General features: G+C 39.7%; 1 protein-coding gene across 1 annotated transcript; it reads right to left on the bottom strand.

The window, feature by feature from the left end:
* Positions 1–3,206: 3,206 nt before the first annotated feature.
* FAM217A (family with sequence similarity 217 member A) lies at positions 3,207–13,626 on the bottom strand. Its single transcript, XM_036888765.2, is given in 8 exon segments — positions 3,207–4,747; positions 5,584–5,651; positions 5,740–5,814; positions 6,441–6,454; positions 6,619–6,703; positions 8,357–8,520; positions 9,085–9,484; positions 13,540–13,626. Coding segments are annotated over 8 exon segments (2,100 nt in total). The 3' UTR covers positions 3,207–3,540.
* Between the last annotated feature and the right edge of the window lie 201 nt (positions 13,627–13,827).

Below are 13,827 nucleotides of genomic sequence, written 5' to 3'. Positions count from 1 at the left end.
AAAAAAAAAAAATGTTCGCTCACTTTTCTTATTTCCTCCGATACCCGGCCTCCAGTGCCCACTCACTGTTCTTGCTGCCCTGTTCCCCTAGCATCCAGGGCCCCCTGGGCACGCACTGTGTCTGCGCTCTGGCCCGGATGGCGGGGGCTGGGTGTTCGGCAGTCCTGGGCTCCGTCTCCCTCCCGCTCTGCCTGCTCTTCTCCCGCCGGGAGCTGGGGGGAGGGGCGCTCGGCTCCCGCGGGGCCGGGGCTTGTATCTTACCCACTTCGCGAGGCGCTGGGTTCTCTCAGGTGCGGATGTGGTCTGGATATTGTCCTGTGTCCTCTGGTCTTTATTCTAGGAAGGGTTGTCTTTGTTATATTTTCATAGATATATGTTGTTTTGGGAGGAGATTTCCGCTGCTCTACTCACGCCGCCATCTTCCGCCCCTCCCGCAGCTCACGTTCTTGTGCCTCCATTTCTTGGGTCTTTTTCAGGAGCATGTCCTTCCCTTCTGTAGACTTTTTTAATACTGTGAGAAGCAGGCAACCCACAGTCCCCGCTGCCTCAGGGACACTCTGTCTCTCAAAAGACCTACTTACTATACCAAGGATCACCCCTCCTGCCTCAGGTATCATCTCCACTTGCCTCCAGTCCTGGGGTGGAGCCCAGTCCTCTAGGAGACAAGCCACCTCAGACCACATACCCATTGGGGGATGATCCACTGCATCCCCATTCACAGGGGCAGCCCGCTGAAGCACCCCTCCCATAAGGGCAGCCTTTTCCTTTGGTCAACAATGAACTCTGCCAACTTTCACCAATTGTCTTGCCAATGGGTTTATTACCCAGCTTGTTCTCCCGGCGGTAGGTTGAGCACTAGCATGTCTACCCCCACCCAGAGCACTGGGCCGAGCTCTCTATATAGCGGGATAATAGCTTATTGCCTAAAGGTGTGGAAGCGGTAGCCTAGCAACAGGCCAGTTACATCATCAGGTGGTTTAAGTTCAGTGAGGATCCTGGCCATAGGAACCCCAATTTCCCCACACCAATCAATTAGTTTCCTCAATAGAATTACTTGATAGGTATCTGCTGATAAACTGCCAAATGTTCCTAAAAATGTGGCAGAAGTTGGCTTCAAACAGTTCTGAAAAAATAGCCCAATATGAACTGTTTATAACTACAGTCCTCCTTTCCCAGCAGATACTTTTTCTCTACCAAATTCATACATATTGCCTGTTTTACCTCCATCATTCTACAAAATGAATTGAGATGCCTACATCTACTGTGTACTCAATTGACATTTCTGGCCTCATTTTAGAGACTCAGTTTAAACAGAAAAAAAACCCAGCAACTGTATTTTTACTGTCATGATGTTAAAATTATTAGTACCTTAGCCTCATGATTGAAATAAGCAGTGCTGCTAATATATTTTTTTCCTAATTAGAAATAAAGCAACTTGGGACTTCACTGAAAACAATCTGGCAGTTGTTAACAGTGGCTCCTTTTTTTCAGGTCTAATGGCGTCCTAAATAAAGTAGCCCAGTTACGTTTCCAGTAAGAAAGTTGCCCTTACCTATCTCTAAGATGTTAAAATGCAGAATCAACCTCCACCTCCTTCAAAGGGGCCAAAGCAACACACTAGTGCAGGAGGCTATTTCATGGAACCCCTGGCAGACTAAACCCTTGTTGCCTCCACCTCTGAAACTCTCCTCCGTACCTTCTATTTCCCATCTCCCATTCCTGGTGTGTGTTGATTACTGTTGGTCCCTGGTGCCTGAGTTGTTACTCCAGTGCCAGTTAATCTGGTGCTGAGCAGCTCATTCCTTTCAGTCTGCCCTCCTGTGTCATTCTTGTTCTCCCTGATACATATTTTTATTTTGCCAGGTGCTTTACTCAGTATACTCACATGATTATATGAGATCAAAGGTATTCTACCCACCTCAACATATTAGGAAGGTGAACAGTTAGTTTAAGGAGTTGTGAAGTGGTAGAGCCTGGGTTTGAATTCAGTCTCGCTGTGGAGCCGGTGCTTGGAACTGCTATCATGCATGACAACCCTCGAAGGACAAAGTCCATTCCTTACATACCTCAGCGGGTATCCACTGCATGCCAGGTGATGATTGGGACAGTGGTGAACAAAACAGGCATGTCCATTCCTGAAGCTTTTACAAATAAAAATGAACGGTAAAGCCTCAAAGGTGAGGGGATAAAATACAAACAGATAAAGAAGGTAGAAATGAGAACAGTGCAAAGGGCTGGTAAATAATTCAGGACTCAAGTTAGAATTCTAAAGATAGTTTATAGGTGAAACAGGGTCATTGCAAGTTGGAATTGAGTGAAAATATAAGTCCATTTTTTATTATAATTCTATGAAAGGGATGTTATACCACTTTGGATCATTACACTGATTGTATGGTATTTAAGTAAAATTCTATTACAGTAAGGGATCATAAACAGTTTATTTTTCTATTGCTCTGTTGATATGGTTCCGGAAAATTCTTTGAAAATAACCTAAAAACAGCATACTCTCTTTGACCCTTGCCTCTAAGAAAGCTGTGAGCCTTACACATTTATTAAAGATAGAGGAAACTTGAGCTACAGCTGCTCTCCAACATTTGTTTGAATTGTCCTTTAATTCATCTCACCAATTCCTAACTCAAATATTCCATCTTATCTCGGGGATGACACACAACAACTTAACAGAGACTGCCTTTGTTTGGGGTTTGAGGGGTGAGGAAAGGCCTTTCACTTTTCATTTATACCTTTGGATAATGTATGAAGTTTCAATCGTATGCGTCGTTTTTATAATGTTTGAGAAAAGTTAATTTGAATTCACCACCTACTAAAACCAAAGCATTACTGCCCCCCAAAATATCCAAACTCTGATCTATGCATTTTACGTCAACTTGAATAGTAGACCCCAAAGACAACTGATCTTGCTTTCTTTCATGTATTTGACAAAGGTCCTGGGAAAGGGAAAGTTTCTGAGGATTCATAAGGATGACCTAGAGGATCTGGTCAATTTAACTAAATAGCAAATTCTTTACTGTTCAAACAAATATCCAAAGGATAGGATAAAATGACAGAGCAGATTTGTGGAGATGAGAAGGGAAAGAAGAAAAGGTACCAGTATGGGCAGATGTAAAAAAAGAAAACTGATAGAGGTAATTACCCTCTTTTGACTGCAATAGAATACAATAAAATAATAATTATACCAGCAATAAGCTGATTATGCCATTTATTGATGATGAAGTTATACTGAAAAATACCAAAAAAGAACAAAGAACAATCTTTTGAATCAAACAGTTTAATAGGTGAGACATTTCTTTGAAACATGCAAAAGATTGCCAAATATGTCAGTATGGAAGTCCTTGAATTTATATATAGGTACCTCAACAGTGAATTTTCACAAGTTTTACTCTATAGCACAGCAAATAACTGCTGTGTGAGTGTGTGCACGTGTGTGTGTGTGTGTGCACTGTCTGTCTCTTGGAATGATGAACCATGATTCAGCCGGGTTTCTTGGAATAAATTTGCTCACACGGAGGTATGAAAGAAGAGTTATTTTTGGTCAATGGGTAAGCACTTATCCTGAGCTATAAATGAACGTGACTAACAGTTTAACTTCTGAATATAGAATGGTCTGTTGAATGCTATGTTTTTTCAGAAAGGTTTCTTTTTGGTCCTTGGTGCCTTAATTTCCTCCCTCTGATTTTCAGGAAAAGACAGAGGAATAGCTGAAACTGGTATTGGAGACCTTGGTGGCATACATCTTGTTGAGACCACTTTAACCAGTGACTGAGTTTGGGCAGTAGGAGGCCTGGTCGAGAGTTCTTGGCATGGATTCAAAATGCAGCTTTTGGGATTCTTAACTTCGTCATAGGTTGCAATTAATTATTTTGTTGTGGATGAACTTTTAAGAGATGGTGGTCTAGAATTCCATTTATATTTGCCACCATTGCTCCAATTTCATTTTGAAGTATTTTGTTCCAGCTTACAAGAACCAGAACTGTTTTTTCTTTTTTCATGACTTTATCTACCCAAGTCATCTGAAGACTCAAAACAGTCGGAAAGTTTTGGCTGTCTAATTTTGGGTACTGCTTTGGAGGAAGAGGGTCGCTCGGTAACTGCTGGAGTGCAGAAGGTAGTTTGCAGTCTTGGCCTCTCTCTCTGCATAGTCGAATGCTGTCATCTTTCCATTTCCAGTAAACGAGTTATCACATGTTCAATAGAGCCTTCTGGAGGTCCCATTGTTGCTTTCCAATTTTCAGATTTTGAGAGGGCGAGTTCATGCAAGTTCAGAGCACTGAAAGGAGGAGGAAGAAAATCAGCATATGGAAATACTTCACTTGGTTCCTCAGTGAAAACTTCTTCAACAGTTTCTATTGGCTTTAAGTTCAGGTCCATCTTTTTAAAATAACTGAGTAAACTATCATTTGCTTTCTCGTTTTCTGGTATATCACTTTCATCACTTAAGTTTTCTTCCACACTGATGTTTCCATATTTCAAGTTCCAATTTGGAGCAGATAGAGTTTCACCATCGTTGTTTTCTATAGTTGAGCATAAAGTAATATGAGTTTCACTTCTGTCCTTTAAAAAGTCTCCATCAGCATAGAGTCAGCAGAGATCTAATGGTATCCGAAGTCCAGGGTAAGAACCAACTTGCTTATCAACTGAAACACTTGTTAGCGAGTGGTTCACAGTGAAGAATCTTATGGTGTCATTAGTTACATTAGGGCCAATCTCCATTGAAGATTTTTTGAAATCCCTCAAAAAAATGATTTAATTAGTGAATGGTTTGTTGGCTAGAATTAAAATGATAGTAAATGATATTTAAATGTTATTAAAATAATAAGTAAACTTTATCAAAGACTGATTGTTTAGCTCCCAAATGCATATGTGCATCTATCTGTAAGAGAAATATGTTAATTACCAAATATGCTCTAATTATATACAACTATATGCGTTTTTTAAAGTATAGGTTAAAATATTAACTGGGCATCCCTTTATGCATGCACAGTTGACTAGGTCATTAGACCTACAAATGACTAACTATGACTGTGAATGGCCACTAGGTTAAAAGTGGCTAATTATATATCTTTGTTTATGAATGTACTGTACATGCAATTATGAGGTCTGAAAAGGAAGCTATCCATTTAAGCTAAAATTACAGTGAAATGTTTATTGACCCAGGATTAGATGAAAGGGAATTCTTAAGGAAAGTATTAGGTTACTTAATAAAGGGTTCTACTTAGCCACTGTGTAATTTTATTCTAAAATTAGAATAATTTATTCTAACAAAAATGAAAGCAAAACAATGTCTAAAAAACATCCCACACAGAGTCCATAGTAATTGTCATCTGATGGTGCTCTTTTAGCTTAGAAGAAATTCTTCTAGGTATTACATCGAAATGAAAACTGCAAAATGTCAGGCCTATCTTAGGGAATTAATAAGCAGATAAACCATAAATGCCCACTATTTGCATACAATCCTCTTTTTTTCTGGCTGTTTTGTGTTCTTTTATTTCAGATGAGTAGTTAACTCATCGGTACATAAATTTATTTCACTAATTTCAGGGTTTGCAAAAATAAATATCCTCTCACCTGTTCTCAATGGTACTTCCTTCATTAAGATGGTAACTCCATAACTGAAATATTCCTTGTTTACTATTCTGATAACAGAAAAACCATGAACATTTTGATCACCGCATGCATTTTTAAAAACATAATACTTTAAGAGTATGATGAATTAAATCTCACCTGTGTTCTTTTGTGAGCATGCTCTGACAAATTAAGTGCTCGCATCAGTTGCACTACTGGAATTTCCAAATGGTTCTATAAAGCAGCAGAAGACTTTTAACATAATACATTTATGTTTCTGACTCTTGTTCTAAGAATGTATAGTCCTTGTTCTAAACAAAGAATATATAGTCTAACCAAGAAATACAAAGTAAAGTTCTTCTATACACATACAGATATTTGTTTTTATTGATCTCAGCAGGAATTAATATACTCTAAATACCAGCTAAGCTGAGGAGCCTGGAATATCTTTAAGAGTGTCTATATTTTACTAAGTGTTTTGTATTTTGATCAAAAAGAGGTAAATTAAAGATTAATTTTCTTGCAACTTCAAAACAAAATATTAACCATTTCAACTGCTTCAAGATCTTAAGGGCTTGAGACTACTTTCCTTTTTGGCAATAACTAGAAAACACTATATTCACTACAGTGTTAATTTCCATATTATTGTTATATTGAAAAAAACTTTATGTAATAAAATATTAATTTAATGACCAATGTGCAGCCCTGTAAAAGAAGAGCAAAGGCTTTGACTTGTTTGAAGAACTCTACAGAAATGAAATTTAAAGTTTAACTTTGAGGGAAAAAAAATTTTAAAGAACATATATATAATTTAAAAATAATGTTTTGTGAATTATTTAAAACTAAACATTAATCCTTACCTTGTTAATTTTGCCTGAAATAATGTATATAACAAATGACAATTATTAGTTACATTAAACTGGTTACATTAAAAACAAACCCCCTTTATTAGGATTGGTTCTTCATATTATAAATATAGATATAAATTTTCACATATTTATAAATATAAGTATAAATTGCACATCTAGGATTTCTTACCACCTGCTGTACTATCCTTTCCAGGTGGGAGGTTTTTATTTTCAGGAACAGGTACTTCTGAATACAAATTCCAGTGAGATAAGTTCTAAAACAATATTTGTTTTAGGATAAATTTAATGTTAAGAAAATTTTAAAAGCTCAAGAGTATAGTTTTACATGTCCTTTGGGTCAAGTATGAGAAAAGGCACAAAGCTTCATGACCCTTCTCCCTCCTATAAGAACACGATCAGCATTTCTGAGGAGCATGCAATGTTCTCTTAAACTATTATCAGCTTGATAACACCTATTAGTCAGGAAATGGAAAGGCTTTCATAATAATTCATGGTTTCATTTCCATTTTGTTAAAAATAATGTCACACAGGTTTTCAAAATTGATTTTAAAAATACCAAAAAATGTCCAGTTCAGTGAGTTCCTGGTACACAATAGCACATTCACCAAATTTCCTGTATCTGAGACTAGATCTGAAAGCCCACAAAAATCTTTCCATCAACCAAAGAAAATTCTCTAATCCTCACATTACACTGAACACTGACCAGCTCCTTACTCATTCTGGACTCCAGATAATGAGAAACACTCGGGAAATAGTCAAAAGAAGCCAAAAAATGAATTGGGAAAGGTACTAATATCTGCAAGCATTTATGTTCCAGACACTGCTGAATGCTATGGGGAATAAATGTGGCTGTGGGTAAGACAGGAGTGTAATAATTTACCCTAGAAAAGGGAAAGTAAAGATGTGATTATAAAGAAGCAATTTTTCAAGATTGAGCTCAGCTGTTTTCTATCTCAAATGAGAAAATCCTCTGTAAATTAAACTATAAGCAATATACAAATGAAATGCGAGGTGTATTAGGCATCATCTGCACACTAAGGAGGAACAGGAAAAAATAGCTTAAATACAGTTTGCAGACTTAATTGCTCCACAAGGAAGTTACCTCCTCATAGGAAAGATAGTTGAATATAGGAAGATAGGCTGCAGATCATCTTTCTCTGGAAGTTTTTGAAAAATAAGATCAATAAAATTCTCAATTCTCTGATGCAATATGTATTAGGACTAATCTCGACATGAGAATCACATGGGAAGCTTTTTAAAAATAACAGTTGAAAAAAAAATACTACAGATTCTAATTCAGTAGTATGAGGGTAAGGCCCAGTTACTATCATTTTTAAAACTTCTCTAACAGATTCTCAAGCTTCTTTCACCTACATGTCCCTGGTACACTAATACACAAAATAACACGTGAGAGAAATACCCTTACAATAACATGGTAAAGGGAGCTGATGAAAGCTGCTGTTGAGATCACACAATAAAATTAATGTAACCAAATTTGTCAACTGATAAGAAAGGCTGTCGAGAACATACCAAGTCACCGAGACTGCCAGCTCCTTATAGGCTGGGCATTTGTTATGCTTTCTGATATCCCACCTGCCTTGTCAACATGTTTCACAAAATATGTGTGAGGAAATAAAAAGGTGAGCACTGCCTGGTGGATCAAGGCAGCATCTTTAACGAAATGCCATTGCAATTGGAAACGTTTTGAGAGTTGGAGAAAAACTGGTTAACTTTTTCCATTAAAAAAAAGAATTCCTTTTGATATTGCAAATGTGCTGAGAGGAAAACAGAACAAACTGCTGGAGAAGAGCAATCAGCAACAGCTCTCAGCAGTAAGAGTCAACAGGAGTTAGGTCTTAACAAAGGGAGCTGCTGCCCAGAGGCTGGTTCAACAGCGCCCGCTGTACCTCATGAGAGATGTTCGACACAATCACGTTGGTGCTACAGTTCTCACCACTTCTCCCCATTTTGCTCCTCTGTTTCCTTAAATTCCCGTGCAGTTGGTAGGCAGGCACATTTATGGTAAGGTACAGCACCAATTTAAAAGGAAGCATGGGCTTTGGCTCCCCATCTAAACAAGGTTAGGAAAATGCTTAGAACACAGGAGAAATGGACCAGGGGGCAGGGTGGAGATGACAATATGGAATCAACCAGAAACAGGGGGCAAGCAGACAAAGAAAGGGCAGAGACAAAACAAATTAACTGTCAGATCTAAGTGACAGAAGATTAGGAAATTAAGGGCTGAGGTGAGAACGGAGATACAATCAGATAGGAAGACAAAATGCAAATTAGAAAAAAATATGGTGAAATATCTGGAAATTATAAAACAGGGCCATGAACTCTGCTTTTAATCACTCAGAACAGGTGTTCCATTTGAAAGCCATCTTAACCTTACATACAGGCAGAGCAAGCACCCCATGCATATTTCAGAGACATTAAAAGTCCATGGGACAAAATTCTATTTTCACCCCAAACTATCATGGTATTTAAACCCACCGTTCAAAGGAGACGTATTAGAGAACTATAAAGTAACAACCTGTAAAGCAATCATTACACTGAGGCGTGGCTATCTGGAAAGAATCACAAATTAAAACCACCCCAGTAATCAATGCATTTGCTAATCATTTACACTTGCCTCCTAGAAAGAGGTGCGTCATGAAGAAACAGAAAATACAGTTAAGTTTGGAATCAGTACTACTGATCCGCCGGCTCTGTGCCAGGCAGTGTGATGGAGGGAGGGGGGAAGGTACTGAGCAGGGGGCGCTCGCTGCCTGGGACGCGCAGGGACGTGCATGCCTCGCAGAGCCCAGGGACGCGGAGGCCTCAGTACTGGGGGTCCGGCGGGGCGGGGAAGGGGGCGTCCGGAGGGAGGCGGGGCCGGGAGGCAGGTGGCCCCGAGCAGCGGCTGCAGGGGCGGACAGAACCGGGGCCGCAGGGGCCTCCCCTCTTACCCCAGGGCGCCGCAGGCGCACGTGTCGTCCACAGCGTCGTCTCCGAGGGCGCTGCTGTCCCAGGACCCATTCTCCTTTGAGAATCTTCCCAGAAAAATGCACAAATATACCAGATGTTAAACACACTATCAAGAGTTTCTCAGCCCTTTGATCTCCAACCTCCAACCCCAGCCCAGAGGTGTCTCCTTCCTCCGCATTATCCTTTTCCTCTCAGAAAGCCTTCCCTGATTCAACTATAAAGGAGCCCTTCCCACCCACATTACTCTATTTCATAACAGCCTGATCTTCTTTCTTTTCTCTACTCCTCACAATCTTAGTCTTGTTTGCTTTTTTATTGTCTGTCTCTTCCCAGTAAAGTATTAAGCCCTACGAGGGCTGGGGCCTTGCCTGTCTGGTTCATTACCCTATGCCCATCACTTTAATACTGTGCTGGGCATGTTGTAGGAGCACAAGAAATATAGATGAATGAATATGATTAGCATGGGCCTCCTTGGAGGTCTCTCTCCTAGGCTATCTCCTCTTTCAAACTGTTTTCCATACTGCTGATCTAAAACAAAGACCTGCCCTAATGCCCAAAGAATAAAGTCCAAATTCTATAGCCAGGCTGTAGGTGTCTGCTCATCACCTTTCCGGTGCTTATGACATGTCAAAAACGTTTTGCAATTTTCCTAAACATTCTCTTCCAAAACACGTAGCATTTTCACTTTATAGTAGCTCCTGCTGTTTATCTCCTCTCTCCTTTTATCTGCCTAGTTATCTCTATGAGTCCAGAGAGAGATAAATAACTAAATCATTAAAATAAAAATATTAATTGATAAGGAATGAGTTATGCGAGACACAGAAATCATGCATCACCTGATAGGATGCAGTGAGAAGAACTCAGAGACGTTTATTTGATATTCCTGCCCCAGCTGCAAAACCTGAATCTACTCAAGAGGAAATACCAGACAAATCTAAACTGGGAGAAACTCTAAACAATAATTGGCAATAACTCAGAAAGTGTCAGGGTTATGAAAGCTGATGATACTGAAGGACTGACAGCTACCTGCAATGTTTGTTTCAACTGCATCTTTTGGCTGGAAACAATGGCATTAGGACAACTGGCAAAACTTGAATGAGTGTGAAGATGAGATGGTAGTAATGTGTCAGAGTTCCTTTCCTGAGGATTATGGTTGTACTTTGGTTATGCAGAAGGATGGATATCTTTGTAGGAATTCCACACTGACATACTAGAAGGTGATAAGGATTGTTTGTGTTGGCAACTTTTCCCTCAGTAAAAAAAAAAAAAAGTTCTTTGTACTGTATTTCCAATTTTTCTGCAATTTTGTGTGTCAAAATTTTAAGAAATTTTTGAAAAGAAGACACGCTAGTCCAGTGATTCTCAGAGGGTGGTCCCCACACCACCAGCAGCATCCCTACTTGGAAACTTGTTGAAAATGCAAATTCTGGAACCTCACCCTAGACCTGTGCTCCTGGTGATTGTGATGCACTGTAAACTTTAAGAACCACTGTTCTAGTCCATTTATTCAAAACTTAACATTGCTTGGCTGAGTGTAACTCCTACTATTAAACATAAACAAGGTGGGTCTTTTTGAATTGCTACCCCTACTTCCATCGATGATCCCCATTAAAAAGCAGACAAAGTTGATACTAAGTAAAGACAATAGAATAACAGAGTTTGAAACTATTTGAAAAACAAGAAAGGAAACTATTTATCGAGAGCATTTCACATGGCAGGCTTCATGCTAGGTGCCTTCCTACAAGAAATAACATCCATACATTTTTCAAGATAGCCTCCAGAAATTTCAGTCCCCCAGTATCTCCACCCCAAGTCACTGAGTGTTCTAACTTTTTAGAAATCCATTAAACACTCATTCAATGAACATCTATTGATCACCTACTATGTGTCACAGAGTAAGCAAAGCATTTACAGCTATACTGTAATAAATTCACATACACAATATTTGGTGCTATGAGAAAAACCTTTATAGGACATACAGTCTTTTTTTAAGTAATACCTATATTGAGACACAATTCGTATTCCACATAAAGTGTATAATACAATGGTTTTTAGTGTGTTCAAAAGTTGTTCAACCATCACCACACTCAACTTTAGAATATTTTCATCACCTCAGAAAGAAACTCTATTATTAGCATTCACTTCCTATTCCTTCTTCCCTTCTGCTCCTGGCAACCACTGATCCACTTTCTGTCTATGGATTTTCCTACTGTGGACATTTCATATAAGTAGAATTATAAAATACACGGGTTTGTGAATGTCTTCCTGCGTTTAGCATAATGGCTACAAGGCTCATCTGAGCAGTAGCATGCATCTAACCTTCATTCCTTTTTGTTATTGCTGTGATGTGCATTGTCTGGACACACTATGTTTTATTTATCCATTTATCCATTGATAGATGTCTAGATTGTTTCTGCCTCTTAGCTACTAGGAATAGTGCAGTTATCAATATCTGTGTACAGGTTTGTATGTGGACATGTTTTCATTCCTCTTGTGAATATACCTAGGAGTGGAATTGCTGGCTCATGTGGGAATGCTATGTTTAACCTTTTGAGGAAGCACCATAATATTTTTCAAAGTGGCCACCCCTTTTTCCCTTCCCATCAGCAGTGTGGGAGGGTTCTGATTTCTCCACAGTCTCGCCAATGCTTGCTATCAGTATGTGTAATCTTTGCATCATAATCAAACTGTGAAAAACTTCATTCTTAGAATGGAAACCATGGGGTGGGTTATAAAGACCTGGACTATCTTGCCCGGTGCATGAGGAAGTAGTTAATGGGTGCCTGATAGATGCAGAGCACTATGACTGTATATGGGCTCTCTTAAGGTGTTTCTCATAGTTGTGTTAAGTAAATGGGGCACCTATGACTCAGATTTCCCTGGCAAGCCAGGAAATATCTCAAGCTGTCAGTCTGGTTCTACAAGCAGGACACCATGACTGAAAAATCTGGTGCTTCCAAATCACCCAGAGCGAGCAGAAGCAAGCAGTAATGGTTTTGGGCGCCTCACGAACCAGGCAGATGTTAGACAGCAGAGCACACTCAGGACATCTGTAATTTCCTGAGTTCAGAGCAGCCTTTAGGCCACAACTTGGCTACCCATTTGCCTGATCTGCCCCACGGAGATGTTTTGTTTAGCTCATGGAGTGTTATGATTTGAATTCCCTTATACTTTTCAGACCGTTACAGCTCCAACTACTGTGGGTTGTTTTCTACCTAGCCTGGCTCACTCTTCTACATTATCTGTCTGGCTCCTAGAGGCATTTGAATGTGTACATCCTGCTGAGGATGATGCCTTAGTCCCATGGCTAAAGCCTGGGCAATTATTAAATTGAACATCATTGCCATCATCAAAAGCAAATTGTCACGTATTGACACTGCATCATCAAGAAGAAGCAGGTATTAAGAAGATAATTGTACAACTTGCTACATAGAGAACAGCAAACAGCTGTGACCTGTACCTATGAGAACCTTACAGACTGAAAAAAACCACACTGACACAGACAGAGATTCATGTGGCCAATACAAGTGGAAAAAGACATAAAGACATACAGACCATGAAGATAAACAGGACGGTTGGAGGGCAGCACTGAGCCAAACTCATACCTGTGTTCCCACTCAACATGCATTCTAAAAATGGATTTCTTGACAAAAGACACTCTTTCCAGATTATTCCTATTACAATTCAAAAGTATTTGCTGATGATATCTCCCTAATAGGATTTGCAATACTTGGGACATTTCAAAATCTTTCAGTAATGCAAACAATTTTTTTCTTCCAGAGAGCTCTCTTACACCAGATACATTCACTGAAATGATCAACCGGGTAATTAGAAATACAGTTTGAAGCCGAGTCCATACATCGCTGGATGCTTTGAGTACCCTGAGCAGTTCCCATTCCCTGCCATTCCCCTATTGGGGCTGTTGGGAGCGTTGGTTGCCCATGGCCACGCGGCACTCTTCACCAGAGAATTGTTTTTGTCTTAAGGGAGTCTCCTTGCCTAGAGATGCAGGGATGCTATGCTTCCCAAGGGAGAGAGGTGGTCTGGTCTGCAGCTAATGAGTAATTAACACAGGTTGTTAAAGTTCTGGACTAAGGTGGGGCAATCCCATAGTTCATACCCACTCCAGAGCTGTGTGTGCAGTCAGGCTGAAGCCAGACTTCACTGAACTTTCATCTCCGCCTGGCTTCGTGCCCTGCACTATCATGTTTCCCATACTTTCTCACAGATTTCACCTGGAAGCACCATCTCAAAAAATCACTCACATCAGAAACCCCGTCTCTGACTCTGCTTCTAGGAAACCTGATGTAAGACAACTGGCCTATCCTACGAAGTTACCCTTACAGGGGTCAGATTTTTAAGTGGTTGGTAAAGCAAAGCATAATACATTAGACATGCAATGGTTAAA

The sequence above is a fragment of the Manis pentadactyla genome, chromosome 16, assembly GCF_030020395.1.
Source record: "Manis pentadactyla isolate mManPen7 chromosome 16, mManPen7.hap1, whole genome shotgun sequence".
In the NCBI taxonomy this organism is placed as follows: domain Eukaryota; kingdom Metazoa; phylum Chordata; class Mammalia; order Pholidota; family Manidae; genus Manis; species Manis pentadactyla.
This window is presented reverse-complemented; position numbering and strand designations above follow the sequence as displayed.